We start from the raw sequence: 17,043 nt of genomic DNA, 5'->3' as shown, positions 1-17,043 counted from the left end.
CTCTCTCTCTCTCTCTCTCTCTCTCTCTCTCTCTCTCTCTCTCTCTCCATGACCAACCAGATCTCGCCGGAACCCTAGCCTTACATCGCCGGAACCCTCCATCCATGGGGCACACCATCGCTGTAGATAGTTACCTCATCAGAAATCGGAGCTGAAAGTCGAGGAGCGTGTGGTGCTCGTCAAGGATCTTAGATCGAAGATCATGGCAGAGCTCTCTAGGACTCCATCCCTTCCATCGTCGTTGTCGGCACTTGGCAGCAAGGTTTGATCTTCTATTCTCGTTTTCCTCATCAAGGAGTATAGATCGAAGTTCGAGGTGGAGCTCTCTGAGACACCCTCCCCTAGTCTCTCCGAGTCTCCGTCGTCAACGGCGGCACCTTGGCGGCATGGGCGGATACACATGAAGGGCTATATAGGCTCAAGCCTAGATAGTTTTTTTGGCCAAAAACCCTCAAGTATATATAGGTATATATATTTACATCCCATAACCTAAACAAGAGTGAGAAGAAACATTTAGTTCCCCATCTTTGGGCATGATAGTCTTCTAAATCTAATAAGAGATTAGTTCGCTACCTTGTAGTCTTGTAAATATATCCTTTGAAATCTTGAGTTTTTAAAGCTCTGCATATTTATTTGTCCATAAAGAAATTCAAACATGATAATCAATGAAAATATAAGGCTTAAATAGAAACAGATCATGAGTCAAGTCCACACAAGATATCCAAAGTTTCTTGATGATATGATGATTCTCTATATCGTAAAAAATTGTCGATAACATTGATAATAAATCTGTGATTGATGAGTTTGAAGTGAGCAGATCTTGTAAGATACGTTTTACTTAGTTTCCCCTTCCCTGAGAGGTTCGAAACCCAAAAACAAAAAAAATTCTATGCCCTTGTAAAAATAGCCTAGACAACTCTTGGATCCTAGATCCGCCACTGCTCGGCGGTACGTCCAGCAGCTGATCTCCGCCGTCGAACACTGCCACTCTAGCGGAGTCTTCCACGAAAATGTCAAAACAAATATGAGATGGTAGGAATTGACCGCCGATTTGATTATGGTGGAGGGATAGGAGACGTTCTTCTCCTACACCTAGACCTTTGAGAATACATTTCGTTTTGACTGTCGATTGATTAATTTTGGATGTGAAGATGTGACAAATTCTCATGAGTTTAGATATGACATGATTAATTAGATGTCCACCACCTGTTCGATCAAATGCTTCAATCAGTTTCTGTCACACCCTAATTTTCGAAGGATAAATTTCAAAAATTTGGGCATGATATAACTCAAAAATAAGACTCCAATACCTGCTCAACAATCCCAAACTAAACCCAAAAGCTGGAAATATAAATATCAACAAAACTCATCACTGAGTTATACATTACATCTCCTTAATTACATTAACTTCAAAAGTCTAGAAAAATAAGGACGCTCAAATGCGCCTAAAAACAAACTGAAAATTATACAATAAAATGTACTTCATCTAATACCCAGCTACTATGCTTCTGCCTCAACCCTGCTGATCATCACCTACAAGTCTAACCCCTACACCATGAATTGGTGCACCGGGTTGTAACAACAAACCCGGTAAGCTAAAAAGCTCGTGTGAGTAATTCTCAAAATTTACTCAACATCTCCAACACCACATAAGATAAAACTGGTAATTCCTGCTTTAGAACTTAGTTCAGGAATCATCTCAAAACAATAAAATTCAAAAGTGAGTAAATAAGAAAACACAACAATCCACAACAATCCAAATCATAAGTGAATCCTGCAAAAAGGATAGTTCAGGAAATTCACTAAAAATCATACAATTACGATTAAAGAATCTCCTGCATTAAGCATAGTTCAGGAGATATTCAAATAAAGAATTAAATGACAACAATTAAGAAAATGTTAAAACCACATAACCAATACTTTTACAAATACACATATACCCATGAGTCTCAGATACCAATAAGGTATCTCCCATGACCTACAACAAACACATGTACCCATGAGTCCCAGATATTAATAAATACCTCTCATGACCTACAACAACAATTTATGTACCCATGGGTCCCAGATACCTTCAGGTACCTCCCATGACCTACACCGACAGACGAACTAGAGCTCTATTCCTAACCGTAACCAATCACCCGGCCAAAGGCTTGGAACCCGGTTTGACCGTCCAATATCACATCACAAAATAATAATAGCGTCATAACCGTAACTAATCACCCGATTAAAGGCTTGGAACCCAGTTTGACTATCTACACAACAAATCACAAAAGAGTAGAATCATCATAACCGCAACTAATTACCCGATTAAAGGCTTGGAACCCGGTTTGACTATCTAACTTGTTTTATCTTACCTATGAGCCGTCGACGATCAAACTCATTTATTTTTAAAAACAAAGAATAACGTATACTTTAATTCAACATCATTAACATCATCATCATCATCACAATCATCAAAATCATTATCATAGCAACCACAATTATTTAAAAGCATAACATTTAAATCATCATCATATTTTTAATTCAACATCATCAACAACACAAAGAGCACACCATAAAATTATATCCTTCCACATAGATATAATTATATGAATAAATCTAGATATTTCCACAAGAAATAATCTATCAATCACCAATAAAATTATGATCACAAGGAACTTAAAATAATCATATAAGGAAAACTTGTTTTAGCTTACCTATGAGCCGTTGGCGATCAAGCTCATTATTTTAAAACAAACCAAAAACAGAATTTTTAAATTTAAAATCATCATAATAATTATCATCATCATCAACACAAAAATCATCCTCATCATCATCAACATTTTCACCAATCATAATCATCAAAATAACCATAAATAAATAGGTCACAAAGTGAACCTTAGTGAGATGTTACTCACCTTATAAGCCCGCTGAAATTTCCACAACAACAAGAGCAATCCAAAACACCACCTCATAAATCACCTAAAAACACAATTAAAACCTTAGTAACTAAAATACTATAGGTTATCACAAAACCCTCAACTAACCCTTAGTTCAAGAGAGGACAACTTTCCAAAGTCGCCGAACTTAGAGACCCAAAAATGGTTGCCTCTAATCCTCAAATTCTAATCAACCCTCAACCAAACCTACTAAATACTTAAAGTCCTATCATGTATACCTTGCGCACAACCTAGGAAATCTACATCTCAATAAGCTCACCACAACAAGAGCTAGCCAAAACACAGCAGCCTAAGCCACAAACCCTACCGGACGTGCTGCCACGCGCCGCCACAGGCGGCGGCGGCGAGTGGGCCCCACGCGCCATCAAAAACTTTCGAATTAGAGAAAACTCTCAACAACAAAGATGAAGCTTGAAGCAAGGGGAGCAACTTTCATACCTGAGGCTTCAACCAATTTTGGCCGGAACCGGCCGGAAACTGCCCTGGAACCCTAACCCGGAATCACACCTCAAACTTGCAAAACCGGCCTCAAAACCTCAAAAACTTGCTTTAATCTTTGCCTAGACACTACCAGGAGGAGGAGAGGACCAAAACTCACCTAGGGTTGCCCCTCGTCGCCGCCGCAAACGGCGGTTCCGATCAGTGACACAGCCGTGCTCTTCTCCGGCCAAGAGCTCCGTCTCTGGCTTTCTACGCCGTGTCACACCAGCCTAGAATTGAAGGGGGCATCTGTGTGAGTCTAACGGGACCGGCGGCGTCCCGATTGGTGGCCGGAACAAGAAGAACTCCGGTGAGACCGCAGCAGCTCCGCCGCTTCGTGGCGGCGTCTAGACGGCGAGGCGGCGAGCAGGACTGCTCCAGAAATGGAGAGGATGTCTGCAGGAGTCGAACGGGACCAGCAGCGGTCCAAATGGTGGCCGGACGGAGGAGAACCGATCCAGAGAAGTTTGAGTGCGGGAGGAGGTCGGGAGAGAGGAGAGAGAAAGTGAGGCTGCTAGGTTTCCAAAAATAAAACCCACCACTTTCTATTTATATACCTTCTAAAATCGGAAACTAACTTCCTCTGACCGTAACTTTTTCATACGACCTCTGTTTCAAGCGTGCCACATGTCTACGAACTCGTATCGATAAACTCTACAACTTTCATGAAGGAAGTTTTCGAAGATAACTTACGAAAAATAAAGTCAACTTTTAGCCTCTTAAAAGTCAGCCAAAAAGTCAACCGAATAAAAATAAAAGAAACTAGCATCTAAAAATTCCGGGGTATTACAGTTTCTATTCTCAATAGCAAGCATATTGACCTATTCTCTTGTATGTCATAATGCATTGTCTTGGTTATTAGATTTATGAAGCTTTAAAATACATGATGTAATGATGAATGACTAATATATATATGAGCCAAAAAGGTCGAGTAGTTTTTATATTAATTACTTGGTAGTATATTTTCGACACTAAGAGCCAAAAAGGCCGAGTAGCTTTTATTTTCATTGTTGTTTTTAGTTTTCATTTCAAATACTAATATTTTGTTGTGCATTTGTTCTTGCAGAAATCTCATGCAGATTTGGATATTGAAGCCTCTCTTAACCAAGAGATAGATCATTTGGCTAACCAAGAAATATTTGAAATAAAGTCGCGTGTTAATCAAGAACGGCAAAACTATAGAAGTAGCTTTATAAAACTATTGCAATAGACTTTCTAAACTATAATAGTAACTTTTTTTAAGTACAGAAGTAGCTTTATATATAATTATATCATTGTAAAAAGCTACATAATTTTAGTATTTTTTAATATCTGTATTAGTATCTTTTCAACACGATAATAATATTTTGTATATACAATCGAAGCATTTTCAACTTCTATGCTAGTATCTTTCTCAATCTCATATGAGTAGATTTTGTTGTTGGCGGTAGTAGCTTTTGTTGGTGGCGGTAGTATCTTTTGTTGATGGCAGTAGTAGCTTTGGCTGTTGGCAGTAGTAGTTTTGGTTGTTGGCAGTAGTAGCTTTGGCTGCTGGCAGTAGTATCTTTTGTTGCTATCGGTAGTATTTTTTGTTGGTGGCGGTAGTAACTTTCTTTACTCGCGGTAGTAGCTTTTATTGCTATCGGTAGTAGTTTTTGTTGCCATCGGTAGTAGCTTTCTTTGCTGGTGGTAGTAGCTTTTTTTTGCTATCGGTAGTATCTTTTGTTGTCAGTGGTAGTAGCTTTTGTGGTCACTAGAATCCTCATAGATGGTAGGCCGGAAAGTTCGTTGGAGGTCGGTCGGAGACCTCGCCGGAGGTCAACCGGAGACCATTTGTGGTTGTTGACTTTTTACATTAGTGGCACTTTTGTAAATAGAAGAGATAAAATCTAATTTTTTGGTTGGATGACAGTCTGTAATTTTGTTGAACTTTAATACCTAATATAAGACTCTATTTAGGCTTGGGTAGGCTTATGTGGGTAAAAATGTTTAGGTGGACCTATATGGGTATATGAGAGAAAATGTCTCCAAGTGGACTTTTATGTAATTGGCCCGATAGATTATAGGCCATTTTCTAAACAAAAAGGAAATAAAGGAAATTAGCATCCAAAACTGAAAAAAGCAAAAAAAAAAAGGAGGATGGGCTAATCTATCCAGGCCATATATGCAGCCCATATAGATTAGAGGCCCAAGGTCCATAACCCGCCATAACCCCCATCTCTCTTCTCTCCTTCCCTCACTTCAGGCAGATCCAAACTCTGGCACCGCCCATTTTCGGCGGCCGACCTCACCCCTCCCACCATCACAGTCTTCCTAAAGTTGCCATATTTTTACTCATATTGGGACAACCCGATCCCAGCCGTGCCAAACTCTTGTTGCTGAACTAGCAGTATACTAGATGAGAGATATCACAACCCTTGGTACAAAAACCTCGATCCGAACCTAGACCCAGATCAGATCTAAGCCACTGCCGCCAAGAAGAACCCGGCACCCCTGAATCGAAAACATAACACACAAGTCAACGCCGCAGCCCACAAGTCAGCCATTGTCAACCCCTAACAACAAGAACGATCTAGGGCATTCCTCCGTGCTGTCGAAGCTACGTTGCATGGAATCGGAAGCGGAAACGTGGAAGCGTTTTTTTTCAAAATTTATTGGAAGCGGAAGCGTTCTGGAAGCGTCGAAATAAAATAATACATATATAAATATATATATATATATATATTTAATTATACAAAAATTAATAAATAGAAAATTTAAAGTCATTATCAAATTCAAATTCAAAGTTATTGTTCTACAATCAAATAACTCAAATAAAAATAAACACTAATCTACTTAATCACCAAAGACATCATCCTCATCCTCATTCTCATGATCATGAACATGAACATGATCAGCTTAAGTTAGCAATGTATAATTTGATAGACCCCTAAGAATAAATTAATCCTAACTCCTAAGAGTAACCATCAGATAAAACAAAGAAAACAAAAATTCTAGAATGGAGTAACTAGATAAGGCTGCAGGAAACCCATCACTTAAAGAAATACAAAAAACCTAATCACAATAACAACCCCTCCTCACGCGCGTCCTCAGCCCCTCACCCATCTACTCCAACACCTGTCCGTACACTCCTTCCTCCCAATTCCTCTCCCGGCGTCAAATTCGGCAGCAAGTTCATAACTTTCTGCAAAGTTTTGACCAACAAATCCATCAAATGATCAATTTGAACCAGTACACACTAAACCCATTTGTTCTTTTCGTACTTCTAGCACTAGATAGACGCCGGAATCGGTTTCGGGGTCGTCTAAAATGTCAGCAGTGTCAAAGAAGAGCGATGAATGGTGATTGGTAATATTGGTGGTGGTGGTGGCTAGACAAGTCGGTGGTGCTTGTGGTGGTATTGGGTTTGGATTTTGGGCTGGGTGGTATTTGGTTTGGAATTTGGGCGCTTCCGGATCAAAATTGTACGCTTCCGAATTGGAAGCTCGCGCTTCCGTCGCGCTCCCAAACAGCCTTTTTCCAGGAAGCGCGATTCCATGCGCTTCCGACCGCTTCCGACACGATTCCGCTTCGCTTCCGCTTCGGAAGCGCGAATCGTGGGCAGAGCCACGCTTCCATGCTTCCTAGCGTCGAAGCCGCCTGAAATTTGCCCACGCCACCCTAAACCCTAAACCTGAACACCTCCTTTTCTAGGAAAACCCTAGCAGAGAGAGTCGACTGAAAAACACTTCTACAATTTTTTTACAGGGAAAATGGTCCAAACAATATCTTATCTTTTAAAGAAGCTAACTTTTGGTATCTCAACTTTTAAAATCTTACTGTATTTCACGTTTTTATCTTGATTAAAGAATGATATTTGAAACCGTTAGCTCTGTTAAAAATATTGACGACAGACATATTTTTATCATGAAATGACTATTTTACTCTTCATTCTTGTTTTTATCTTTAAATCTTCTTTTCAAAAAATAAAAGAAATAAAGAAATTTTTTTTCCTTTTATTCCTTGAATTGTTCAAATTGGGCGCACCACAGGCGGCTCCAGCAAATTTCCCTTTTTTGGGAGGTTTTTCTGGGTTTCAAGTTTCAACATTCTCTAGAGTTCACATCTCTTTTCCTTGCCCAGTCCACGCCAACTCTCCCTTTCAAAAGACTGAATCTCATCTGCCCATTTGTTCTCTTTCATGTATAAATTTCATCTATCCGTACTTGAAGTATATGAGAAAGAAACTCAATTACTGTTTTGAATTTGATATGTGATTATTGGCATGAGAAACAGACGAATCCAAAAACTGAAAATTCTTTGTGGTACATTGATACAATGATATTAACAACTAATTGGTTTGTTGTAGCCTATTAGCTTTTTTTATTCAGCTGGTGACTAATTATACTTCATTATTCAATTCCAGATCAGGCCTCTCTTAATTTGCGCCTCAAACTTTAAGAATTGAGCCCAAGACGAACAAAAACAGAACAATACATTGGAATCAACATTTAACAACAACCAAATGCAAACTTCAACAAACCCACCCACTTCACTGCGGAAAAGAAAAAAGAACTAAAATTCAAAAACCGATTTCATCAATTAGACTGAGATTGGAAGCGTGAATGATGCATGAGCGTAGTCTGTGTAGGGCTGACATTGGTTGGTATACCGACTTTATTTACTAATACCATGTACCAACTAACTTATGATTGATAGACAAAATCCTCTACCAAAACCAACCACCGAAGTTGGTATACCGACTTAGTTGGTATAGTTGGTACTCGGTTGGTAATATGCCTCTACTAAGTTTAGATTGTGGCCCAAAAAATGAAGTGATAAATATAATTTTTTTAAAAATATAATGCAATGATAGCTTTGGTCTGATGGTATGTGATCATATTTTCCATCAGAGCAGTCATAGTTTTGGAACATACCTCTTGCTAAAATTTAAACATTTTATATTTTAATTGTATTTATATCTATAGTATGTTATAAATATAAAACAATACATATATTATATATTATACATATATTTTAATTGTCTTTATATATATTATACATTTTATAGGTTGTTTGTAAGAGGTTAAAGATTTAATTCTCGTTTCCTACATAGATATGAGTGTATTTTTGCATAATTACACATACATAGTTGGTACGGTATACCGATGATAAGAAAATCTCAATATTAAGTATCAACCATGTTACTAAGTACTGGTACGGTATACCGTACCAAGTAGTGGCTCATGGGTAGGTTAGTTGGTTTCGACATGGCCCAAATTGCCAGCCCTAAGTCTGTGGTAGGTAGTGGCTCATGGGTAGTTGGGCCGATGAAGATCCAGTCGTGGATGATAGCAACAATGCTGACACCGAGAAATACCCCGAGCAAGTACACTAGTGGCTGTCCTATGACCAGTTGACGACGGCGGGTCCGAATGAGACTGCTGGGTCCATTGAAGCACAGTCAAAAGCACCACCGGCCAAGATGTTAGCACCAACATGGAAAGAATGAGGAAGAAACTAGAAAGAATAAGCCAATAAGGAAACTAAGAGAGAAATCAGTGTTTATAAAATAAAGAAAGAAAAGAATTAAGATGAGAACGGACGGAAATACCCATCAAAATTTGTCTTCCGTCAGTCATTTAACGGAGTTAACTGTTTCGGGCACCATTTTCAGTCGGGGTAAGAATGTGTGATACCGTTATGAAGTTTTTAAAAGTTGAGATACCAAAAGTTAGTTTCTCTAAAAAGTGAGATATTGTTCGGTCCATTTTTCCTTTTATGGTTCCACACTTCCCAAAGTATCATTTGGATAAAGAATTAGGCCGGGAGGAGGTTCTGGTAGAACCCTTGGATCTCCAGTGCAAAGGTTTCATAAGATATTGTCGATGCAAAAGCAAAAGCAAATGCGACTTAGTGAAGCCTCGTGAGGTGAAAGCACCATGACGTCGAGATGACCGTTTTTTTCCAGCAAAACAACTTCTTACAAATTAACTGAAATCTCTCGTAGTTTGTTATACAAACCACATACTTCATATATTCAACAACACTTCCATTAGCAGATAGTGAATCCTAATTGTAGACAAGAACGAAATTGAGCATGTCGCGTTCCCAAAATTTATGCATTATTGAACCAAACAAAATAAAAAATGTGGGTTTTCTGAAGTCTTACTATTTCATTATAGGGAAAATTTTAAGAATACATCAAGTACGAGCCACTGAGAATTAAGGTGAATTAACTTTATAAAACAGAACAATAGTACCTGTAGTTTAAATCCCAACTCCACATATATACATACCGTCAGTTTGACTGTTAGTCTACTTGATTCCGTTAATTTTTTGAGGACAAAATCGTCTCTTAAGTGATACTGAAGAAACAGACAAAAAAATAGAAAATGCAGACTTGACCAATCTCACTACTTCTTTGTTCCACTACCTCCATATTGTACGTCAATCATTTTCTCCGAACACCGGTCAAATAAGAACCCATCACATATAGATCCAATATTTATCTTTTTCTTCCAAACAGATACAAAATGATTAGGATTTTGCATCAATAATGAATATAAGTGGTAGGGTTTTCTGGTATTGAGATTTTTGATGAAGGTTTCAGGGACTTCTAAGATTCTGGTTTGAAGAGTGAGGAGAAGTTGAGGATTCAAACTCAAAAGCTTGGACTATCAATACGACGAGTGAGGAGAGACTGGACACCCACGAAACTAATCTGGGCACCTTCTCTTCATCTTCAAGCACATATTGTTTACACCCGGAATTAATATTTTACTGGACAATAATTGTTTATATGAATATTAGTTAAATTCATGGTCCACGTCACACCGGCGAGCCCGAAATATTGGGTTTACTAATGATGGCTCGCCAGCAAAAACATGCGAGCTAGTCGGTAAAGTTCACGTGAGTCTAGAAGTTTGCATGCGAAGAAACTAGCATGCGAGCTGTGTAGAAGCCTTCGCACACAAGGACTAAAGTTTCATGCGAGCTGGATAAGGTTTGCATGCGAAGAGGTCTTCTTGCAGTCATGGTGGAAGACTTCGCATAAGAGAGGGAGTGTGGACTATTAATTATCAAGCTTTCATATATATATATATATATATATATATATATATATATATATATATATATATATATATATCCAATTAACCATCCGTGTTGCATGGCTGAAGGTGGAATAGTCCAGTAGCAATGTAATGTTCTATTTGATTAAGGACATGCATATGCACATCTCCAAGAGGTGCACACGTAGCGAACTCTTCTTTCTTTAAAGAAAGTATCGGCGAAGAGGTGATTAGTATGCCTATGACACCTTATCAAAGTAACTCCTGTTTTGATTCAATATGGAGATAGCTAGCATTGTCATATAAAATATCTCAATGTTGGAGACTTGTATCTCATTTTGGGCCAATACCTGTGGCCTTAAAATAAGTCTACATACGTGTTGTCAAGGAAGATGAAACCTTGTGCAACTCAACCGACTATGCAGAGAATACCGATCCTTATCAACATCTAAACGAGCTCGCCTCTATATAAGGGAGTTCGAGGATCCGGTTGAGCTCTCTACACAATCAAATCATACAACAACTATAACAAATCTTCGAGCTACTTAAAATCCTAACGCTAAAGTGCATCTCGCCTTAGTTTATAGAGTCCGTTTGGTCTCGCCTTTGTTTACTGTCCTGATTAGTTGCTTTGCTCGCTACAACAGTGAGTATCGATTGCAAGCGAATAGGAATGTTACTTGTAATCCCTCATCCATAAGGTGGCACCGGAGCCCCTTTCGTTTGATTAGAAGTCCAGTACCAGCGCATCTACGTTCCGCGTCCGCACGGTGACACGCCTGCACCCGTCGTTTTGCTTTTGGAACTGCTAAGTTACCTCTCTACCCTTGCTGAGGATTGTGGCCAAAACACATACATCCCTCATCAACAGTTGCAACCCAAGTCTACTTCTGATTGTTCTTTTCGGCCACTCAATGGTTGCATCCTGACTATCTTGATCTCAGATCCGGAATCATACTCAAAGCTATAAATATCAGAATTCCATCACAAATCAAACTTTCTTGAACTCAGATCCAAAATTAAACCCGACCCTTCCAAAATCTCCATCGAGATTATTGCTCATAAGGACCTTACTGGGAGGGAGAGAGAAATTGGGGTGTGGGTCTTTGGAGGAGAAGAGAGGGGTTGTGGGTTCTCTAAAAGAGAGAGAAATTGGATTGTGGTTGTCAATGGAGAGGAAGGAGGAGTTCCGTGTCGGAGAGGGAAAAGAGGAGGAGAGAGAATGAGAGAGAGGGTGAGATGGAATGACTAGATTGCCCTTTGAAAAATAAATAATGACATAAGGGTTAATGGTGTTAGTAAAGGTAGGTACTAAAAGTGTGTATCATTTTCAACCTCATGCACAATTGTGATATTTTATGAAGTATATTCACCTTAATTCTTAATGACTCATACTTCATGTACTGTTCTTAAAATTTTCCCTTCATTATATACTATTGTACATAACAAGTATAAACAAAAGCAACATCATGACAAATGGTAATGGTGAGTCGGTGACTACACAAGGCATTACACTTGCTACGATAGATCAACCGATATGAACGATTACTTAATTACTCTATTTTTTTTTTAATTTATTTTTATTACTATTTAATCACGCACTTTACATATATATGTTGATGAGGTTTGAACTCATGACCTCAACATTATTATTAATTACTTTAGTTGATTTTTACTTAATTCCGCATGCCTTAGGATAGTAGAAGAATCCAGTGGAACATCACAGGAAGGCATTGTAGCCGGAGGAGGGAGCATTGTAGTCTCCGGTGTGCCCCCGTTCTTCACTATAAAAGCAGACTCCATACCCCATGACAAATGTCTCTCCATATGACAATGCCAAAACCACACACCTGCACCAGAAATCATACATCAAATATTACTCTCATATATGCAAGTTTGGAGAGATATATGCAAGTACCTGGGTTATTCGCTACGAATCTGGTAGCTAACCATCCATTTTTTGGAGTGATGAACGTTGCTACATACGGAGGATCAATCAAATTAAAAGTTTTTGAGTCCCTCTGGGCTAAGTAATTCCCAAAACCAAATCCAAGCACAAAAAAGCTATGTCCATGCAAGTGCATTGGATGATTTACAGAACCTCCCATCACATCAGTGCCTTGAAACACCATCTCAACTGTTTCATTATACTCTAGCACCTTCACCTTTGTCCCTTGGACTGTTAGCACTGGATCTAGTGTCATTGCTATTTCAGTGAAGTTAAAATAAGTAGGTGGCTCGTCTGGGAAATCTGTTTCATAAACCGGCTCGCTTATGTTTCTGCATGTATATAAAGATCCATCAAAACCAATTTTCAAGTATAACAAGCTAGCTTCCAATGCAAACATCTAGTTCGAACTTATGTAACTTACTTGTAGTAGGCTTGCAAGACAGATTCCCTCGGATTAGCCCAGCTAATATTATTGACGCTTGCAGCAAAAGATATGTTAACACATGAGGGACCTAAATCTTCAGTACAGTAAAGAGCGTTGGCAGAAGCTGTTATGTACATTCTGGTAGTAACCTCACTTTCTTTTGGGACACTTGCAGGATATTCTGGGGTGGCTAAACTTCTAAGTTTTCCGTAGAAGCTGAATGCTGGTTCTTGGGATAAGGAATTGGGAATCTGATCAGGAAATAAAGGAGTTTCCGAAGTGGTATAGTTTCCATTATATTCGAGGATTGCAATAGCATCATTCGCAGTGTCGGAGAGTGTTTCAACTGTAGCGCTTATGTATTCTCTTCCGACCATGTAATACCTTCCCAAAGACGAACTTGCGTTGAGCAACACATCCATTGTTTGTCCAGGGGCTATCAGTATATAGCCTGTGTTGATAGGTTTGGTATAGGAGCCGTCCAAGCCAACCACAGTGAGGCTGTGTTCAGCAATGGCGAAGTAAAACTCTACATCGATGTTTGCGTTTACTATCCGAAGAAGATATGTCTTGCCGTAGTCCACCTTGCGACGATAAGTTGTATCTACACGCATATGTAATATGGAACTCCATTAGTTTAAGTAACATACTAGCAAGGTGAACCACCTGATAAATCCATATATATGCTTACTTTGGGAGCATGCAGAAAAATCCCCAAGTCGGCCATTGATTGTGTAACCATCTGCTATGGGTAAGTTAGAGTTAGTAGCAGGGTCCAAACACTCGTCGACTTCTTCTTTCAAATTTCCCAAGTACCAAGATCCTGCAATTAGATCAGTGTACTTAGCATATATATGATGCACATATGCATGTAATTAGGTAGCTAGTGTATAGTTGAATATTGAACAACATTAACTAGGCCAAGTGCGTGTGTACCGAACACAATGATCTCCTCTTCATCAGGCTCCGGAAATGGAAATGTTGTTACAAGAGCAGGCAATACAACAATGGCACCGTGAACGCTTGCTCTAGTCCAATCACTATGAGCATGCCACCATAGTGTTCCTTCTTCTGTGCTCAACTGAACTTGATAGGTAAAATTAGTACCAGGTAAGATTGGACATTGTGTCACATATTCTGGGCCATCAAACCATGGATTTCTTGGTTGTTTTACACCATGCCTGGATCATCATACCAAGTGTTTGCATGTTAATTTACAAAGATAAAAGATGATCAATTTAATAATGTAAAGTACAAGGAAGCAATATATATATAAACTGATAAGAGGAGGAGGTGGTGTGAAGGGACTTGCCAGTGAATGGTGAATCCGTAATATCCTTTATTGTAGACATTAACATAAATAGTGTCTCCTTTGCGAGCTCGTATTGCTGGACCTGGATAACTCTCGTTTACTACTAACATGAGCTTTGTTTCACACAATCTAGTGAAGTTTACCTCCTTAACCTAATAGATCAAAAATTGCAATTACCAAGATGCACATAACTAAACTAGTAAAAGATCAGAACAAATTAGTTATATTACGATTCCATCATTCCATGCATGAAACAAAGATAGCTGGAATGAATAACGTAGAATATAGATACTCGAATGCTTGAAGGGAATAGATGATCGAACTGGGAAATTATAAAGCATCAAAAAATTTACTTACTATAAAATCATGGTAATGCACTTCGCATTGAGCAAAAGAGCTGAACACCAGTAGGATGACAATAAGAACAGCGAACACTAGAAACTGTGTCGCCATGACTGGACTACGTACTAGTACTCCTCAAAGATTTCAATCTGTGCTGCGCGCATTTGTTTGTGAAGTATTTGAAATCTAGGGAGCTACAGATTTGCGCACACTGCTTAAATTTATGCGTTCCTCAAGTATGTTGATTTCATGTAGGTATATATGTTCTTCTTAACAACCTTTCTTACCAAAAAGTTCGAAAACTACGGTACGGGGCCAACCATTAACGTGTGTGCACCTGCCATTTTCAGTTTTCCAAAATAGAAAATGGAGTTTGAATCTTGATGAAAGAATCATGATATTTTGCTCTCGATATATCTCCAAAAACTCTCATATTATTATCATGTCCATATTCAAGCTCGATCGAAGAGTTTTCTACAAGCACTACAACAATAATGGTATTACATCCAACAAAGGCATAGAACAAATTTGTTCCCATTTACACTGCATTCAGTGACGTGACGACTGCGAAAGTCTGGTGATACTTCTAATATTTCGTTTGTCTTTTCCACATTTTGTAATTGATTTTGGTTGCAAGAAGATTTTTGTTGGATTTGCTGTTAAAAGATAGGTAGTAGCTTGATTTCTTGGTCTTTACAATCACAAATGCCATGGCCGGACTCGCTCAGGTAGTTGGCAATTAAGCTCGGCCAGGTAGTTGTTGGCAAGCTGCCTTCCCATTCGGCTTGGGCCTACGCAACTGTGGTAGCTACTAATTAGGAACCAGACCATGGAATTACAAGTTACAACACCAAACAGACCGAAGGGAACTAATATTCCACTGTACTGTTGTGCTGCAAAAACGTACAAGCTAGATTACATTGATTACATTTTCCTTTGAGAAAATTAAATAAAAACTCAAAATACTAGACATCTTTTAAGATAAACACATACATATTTTTGTTTTATTTTACACCCACTCCACATAAGCAAACATACCATATAGAGCAAATGTCTATAATTAATAGTTTTTTTCATTTTTCGGTTTCTCTAATTTGCCCTTCAAACAGTAGAAAGCTAAATTTGGTATGTTTCTCAATTTTAGCATTAATTTGAAACTCAAATACTAGCTAAAATTTAGTTGGATTTAACTTTGTCATAATCAATTACATTCTTTAATTTCTTACCTTGTTATTACTAACTTAAGTGTATATATATATATATGCTATATACAAAAGTATGTCATTTGTAATAGGATGATACTTTTCATTCCTAAGCTCACATTTGGTGTTTCTCTACATAGTCGAAAATGTCTAATTGTAAGGTACGCATTTTTGTTCTTTGATTAATTTTCTTCTTTTTAGATATATTATTATATCATTTCCCATCCTAATCGAGAGAACATCTCTTTACTACTTACGTTTCTAATGTACCTATTAAGTATGACATGATATGATAATATACCTAAAAAGAAGAAACCCAAAATTGGGTTTAGGGTATAGGGTTAAGGTATAGGGTTTAGGGTATAGAGTTAGGGTATAGGTTTAGGGTTTAGGTTATAGGGTTTAGATCAGATATCTTATTCAGGGTATAGGGTTTAAGGTATAGGGTATAGGGTTTAGGTTTTAGGGTATAGGGTTTAGATCAGATATCTTATTCATATTATATTTTACCTTATGTATAGATTAGAGAATGAATTCCTTTAACTACATAATTCTTGCAAATTGATTGAAAAATGTTAGTGTTAGAAGAAAAACCCATAATCAAGGTATTTATGACATCATCAATTAAGCTTATTTATTATATTAATATGTTATAGTTGAATGGTGGCAATTGTGTAAAATTTAGAAAAAAATAGGATATAATATTTATCATAATTGGTACATTTTAGATGTCTATCAGATAAGAATATTAGGTGGGTTTTATTTAAAACCGCTCTTCAAAATTGGGTGTATATGAAAATTCTCCATTTTCTTTTCCTACATTAATTGTCACTCCTATTGCAACAGTGGTGGCTATACTTTCTCTACATGGACACACAGATACAAGGACTTTCAATTTTCAGAGCTTATGAAGTTATGATGCAGGTAATGTACGCAGTACTCAAGCTGTCTGGAGCACGTGTTTGCAAGTTGTTTACGGTAAGGTACGTTTTTGTCCTCTATCTCCATCTCCTCCTCCCCCAACTAGGGATGGCAATAATCCCCAGCGGGTAAGGTACCCACGGGTATTCGACCCTAACGGGGAAGATATACGGGTATAAACGGGTAATGGGGATAAGGATCCTCAGTATTCGGATTCTTAAATCGGGTACGAGGAGGGTATGGTATTTTGATATTCGTCTCCATCCCCACCCATTAAGAATGAAAATATTATTATATATAATTATATAATTTATTATTATATATATATTTATATATAATTTATAAATAAATATTTATTTAAAAAATTTATGATTCTCTTAATAAACATTTAATGGACCTTCATTTTTATTATATATTTTATTCTCTTAATGAAATTTA

The 17,043-nt window shown here is 38.0% G+C and overlaps 1 protein-coding gene across 1 annotated transcript; it reads right to left on the bottom strand.

The window, feature by feature from the left end:
* Positions 1–12,038: 12,038 nt before the first annotated feature.
* Positions 12,039–16,692, bottom strand: LOC101300464 (putative laccase-9-like). Its single transcript, XM_004303876.1, has 8 exons — positions 16,672–16,692; positions 14,498–14,581; positions 14,141–14,292; positions 13,765–14,009; positions 13,520–13,651; positions 12,826–13,432; positions 12,372–12,733; positions 12,039–12,303 (listed from the first exon to the last, which is right to left on the bottom strand). Exons 1-8 carry the CDS (start codon positions 16,690–16,692, stop codon positions 12,110–12,112), a joined length of 1,797 nt encoding a protein of 598 aa, XP_004303924.1. The 3' UTR covers positions 12,039–12,109.
* Between the last annotated feature and the right edge of the window lie 351 nt (positions 16,693–17,043).

The sequence above is a fragment of the Fragaria vesca genome, linkage group LG6, assembly GCF_000184155.1.
Source record: "Fragaria vesca subsp. vesca linkage group LG6, FraVesHawaii_1.0, whole genome shotgun sequence".
In the NCBI taxonomy this organism is placed as follows: domain Eukaryota; kingdom Viridiplantae; phylum Streptophyta; class Magnoliopsida; order Rosales; family Rosaceae; genus Fragaria; species Fragaria vesca.
The sequence above is the reverse complement of the archived record's forward strand: the minus strand, read 5'-3'. Positions and strand labels throughout refer to the sequence as shown.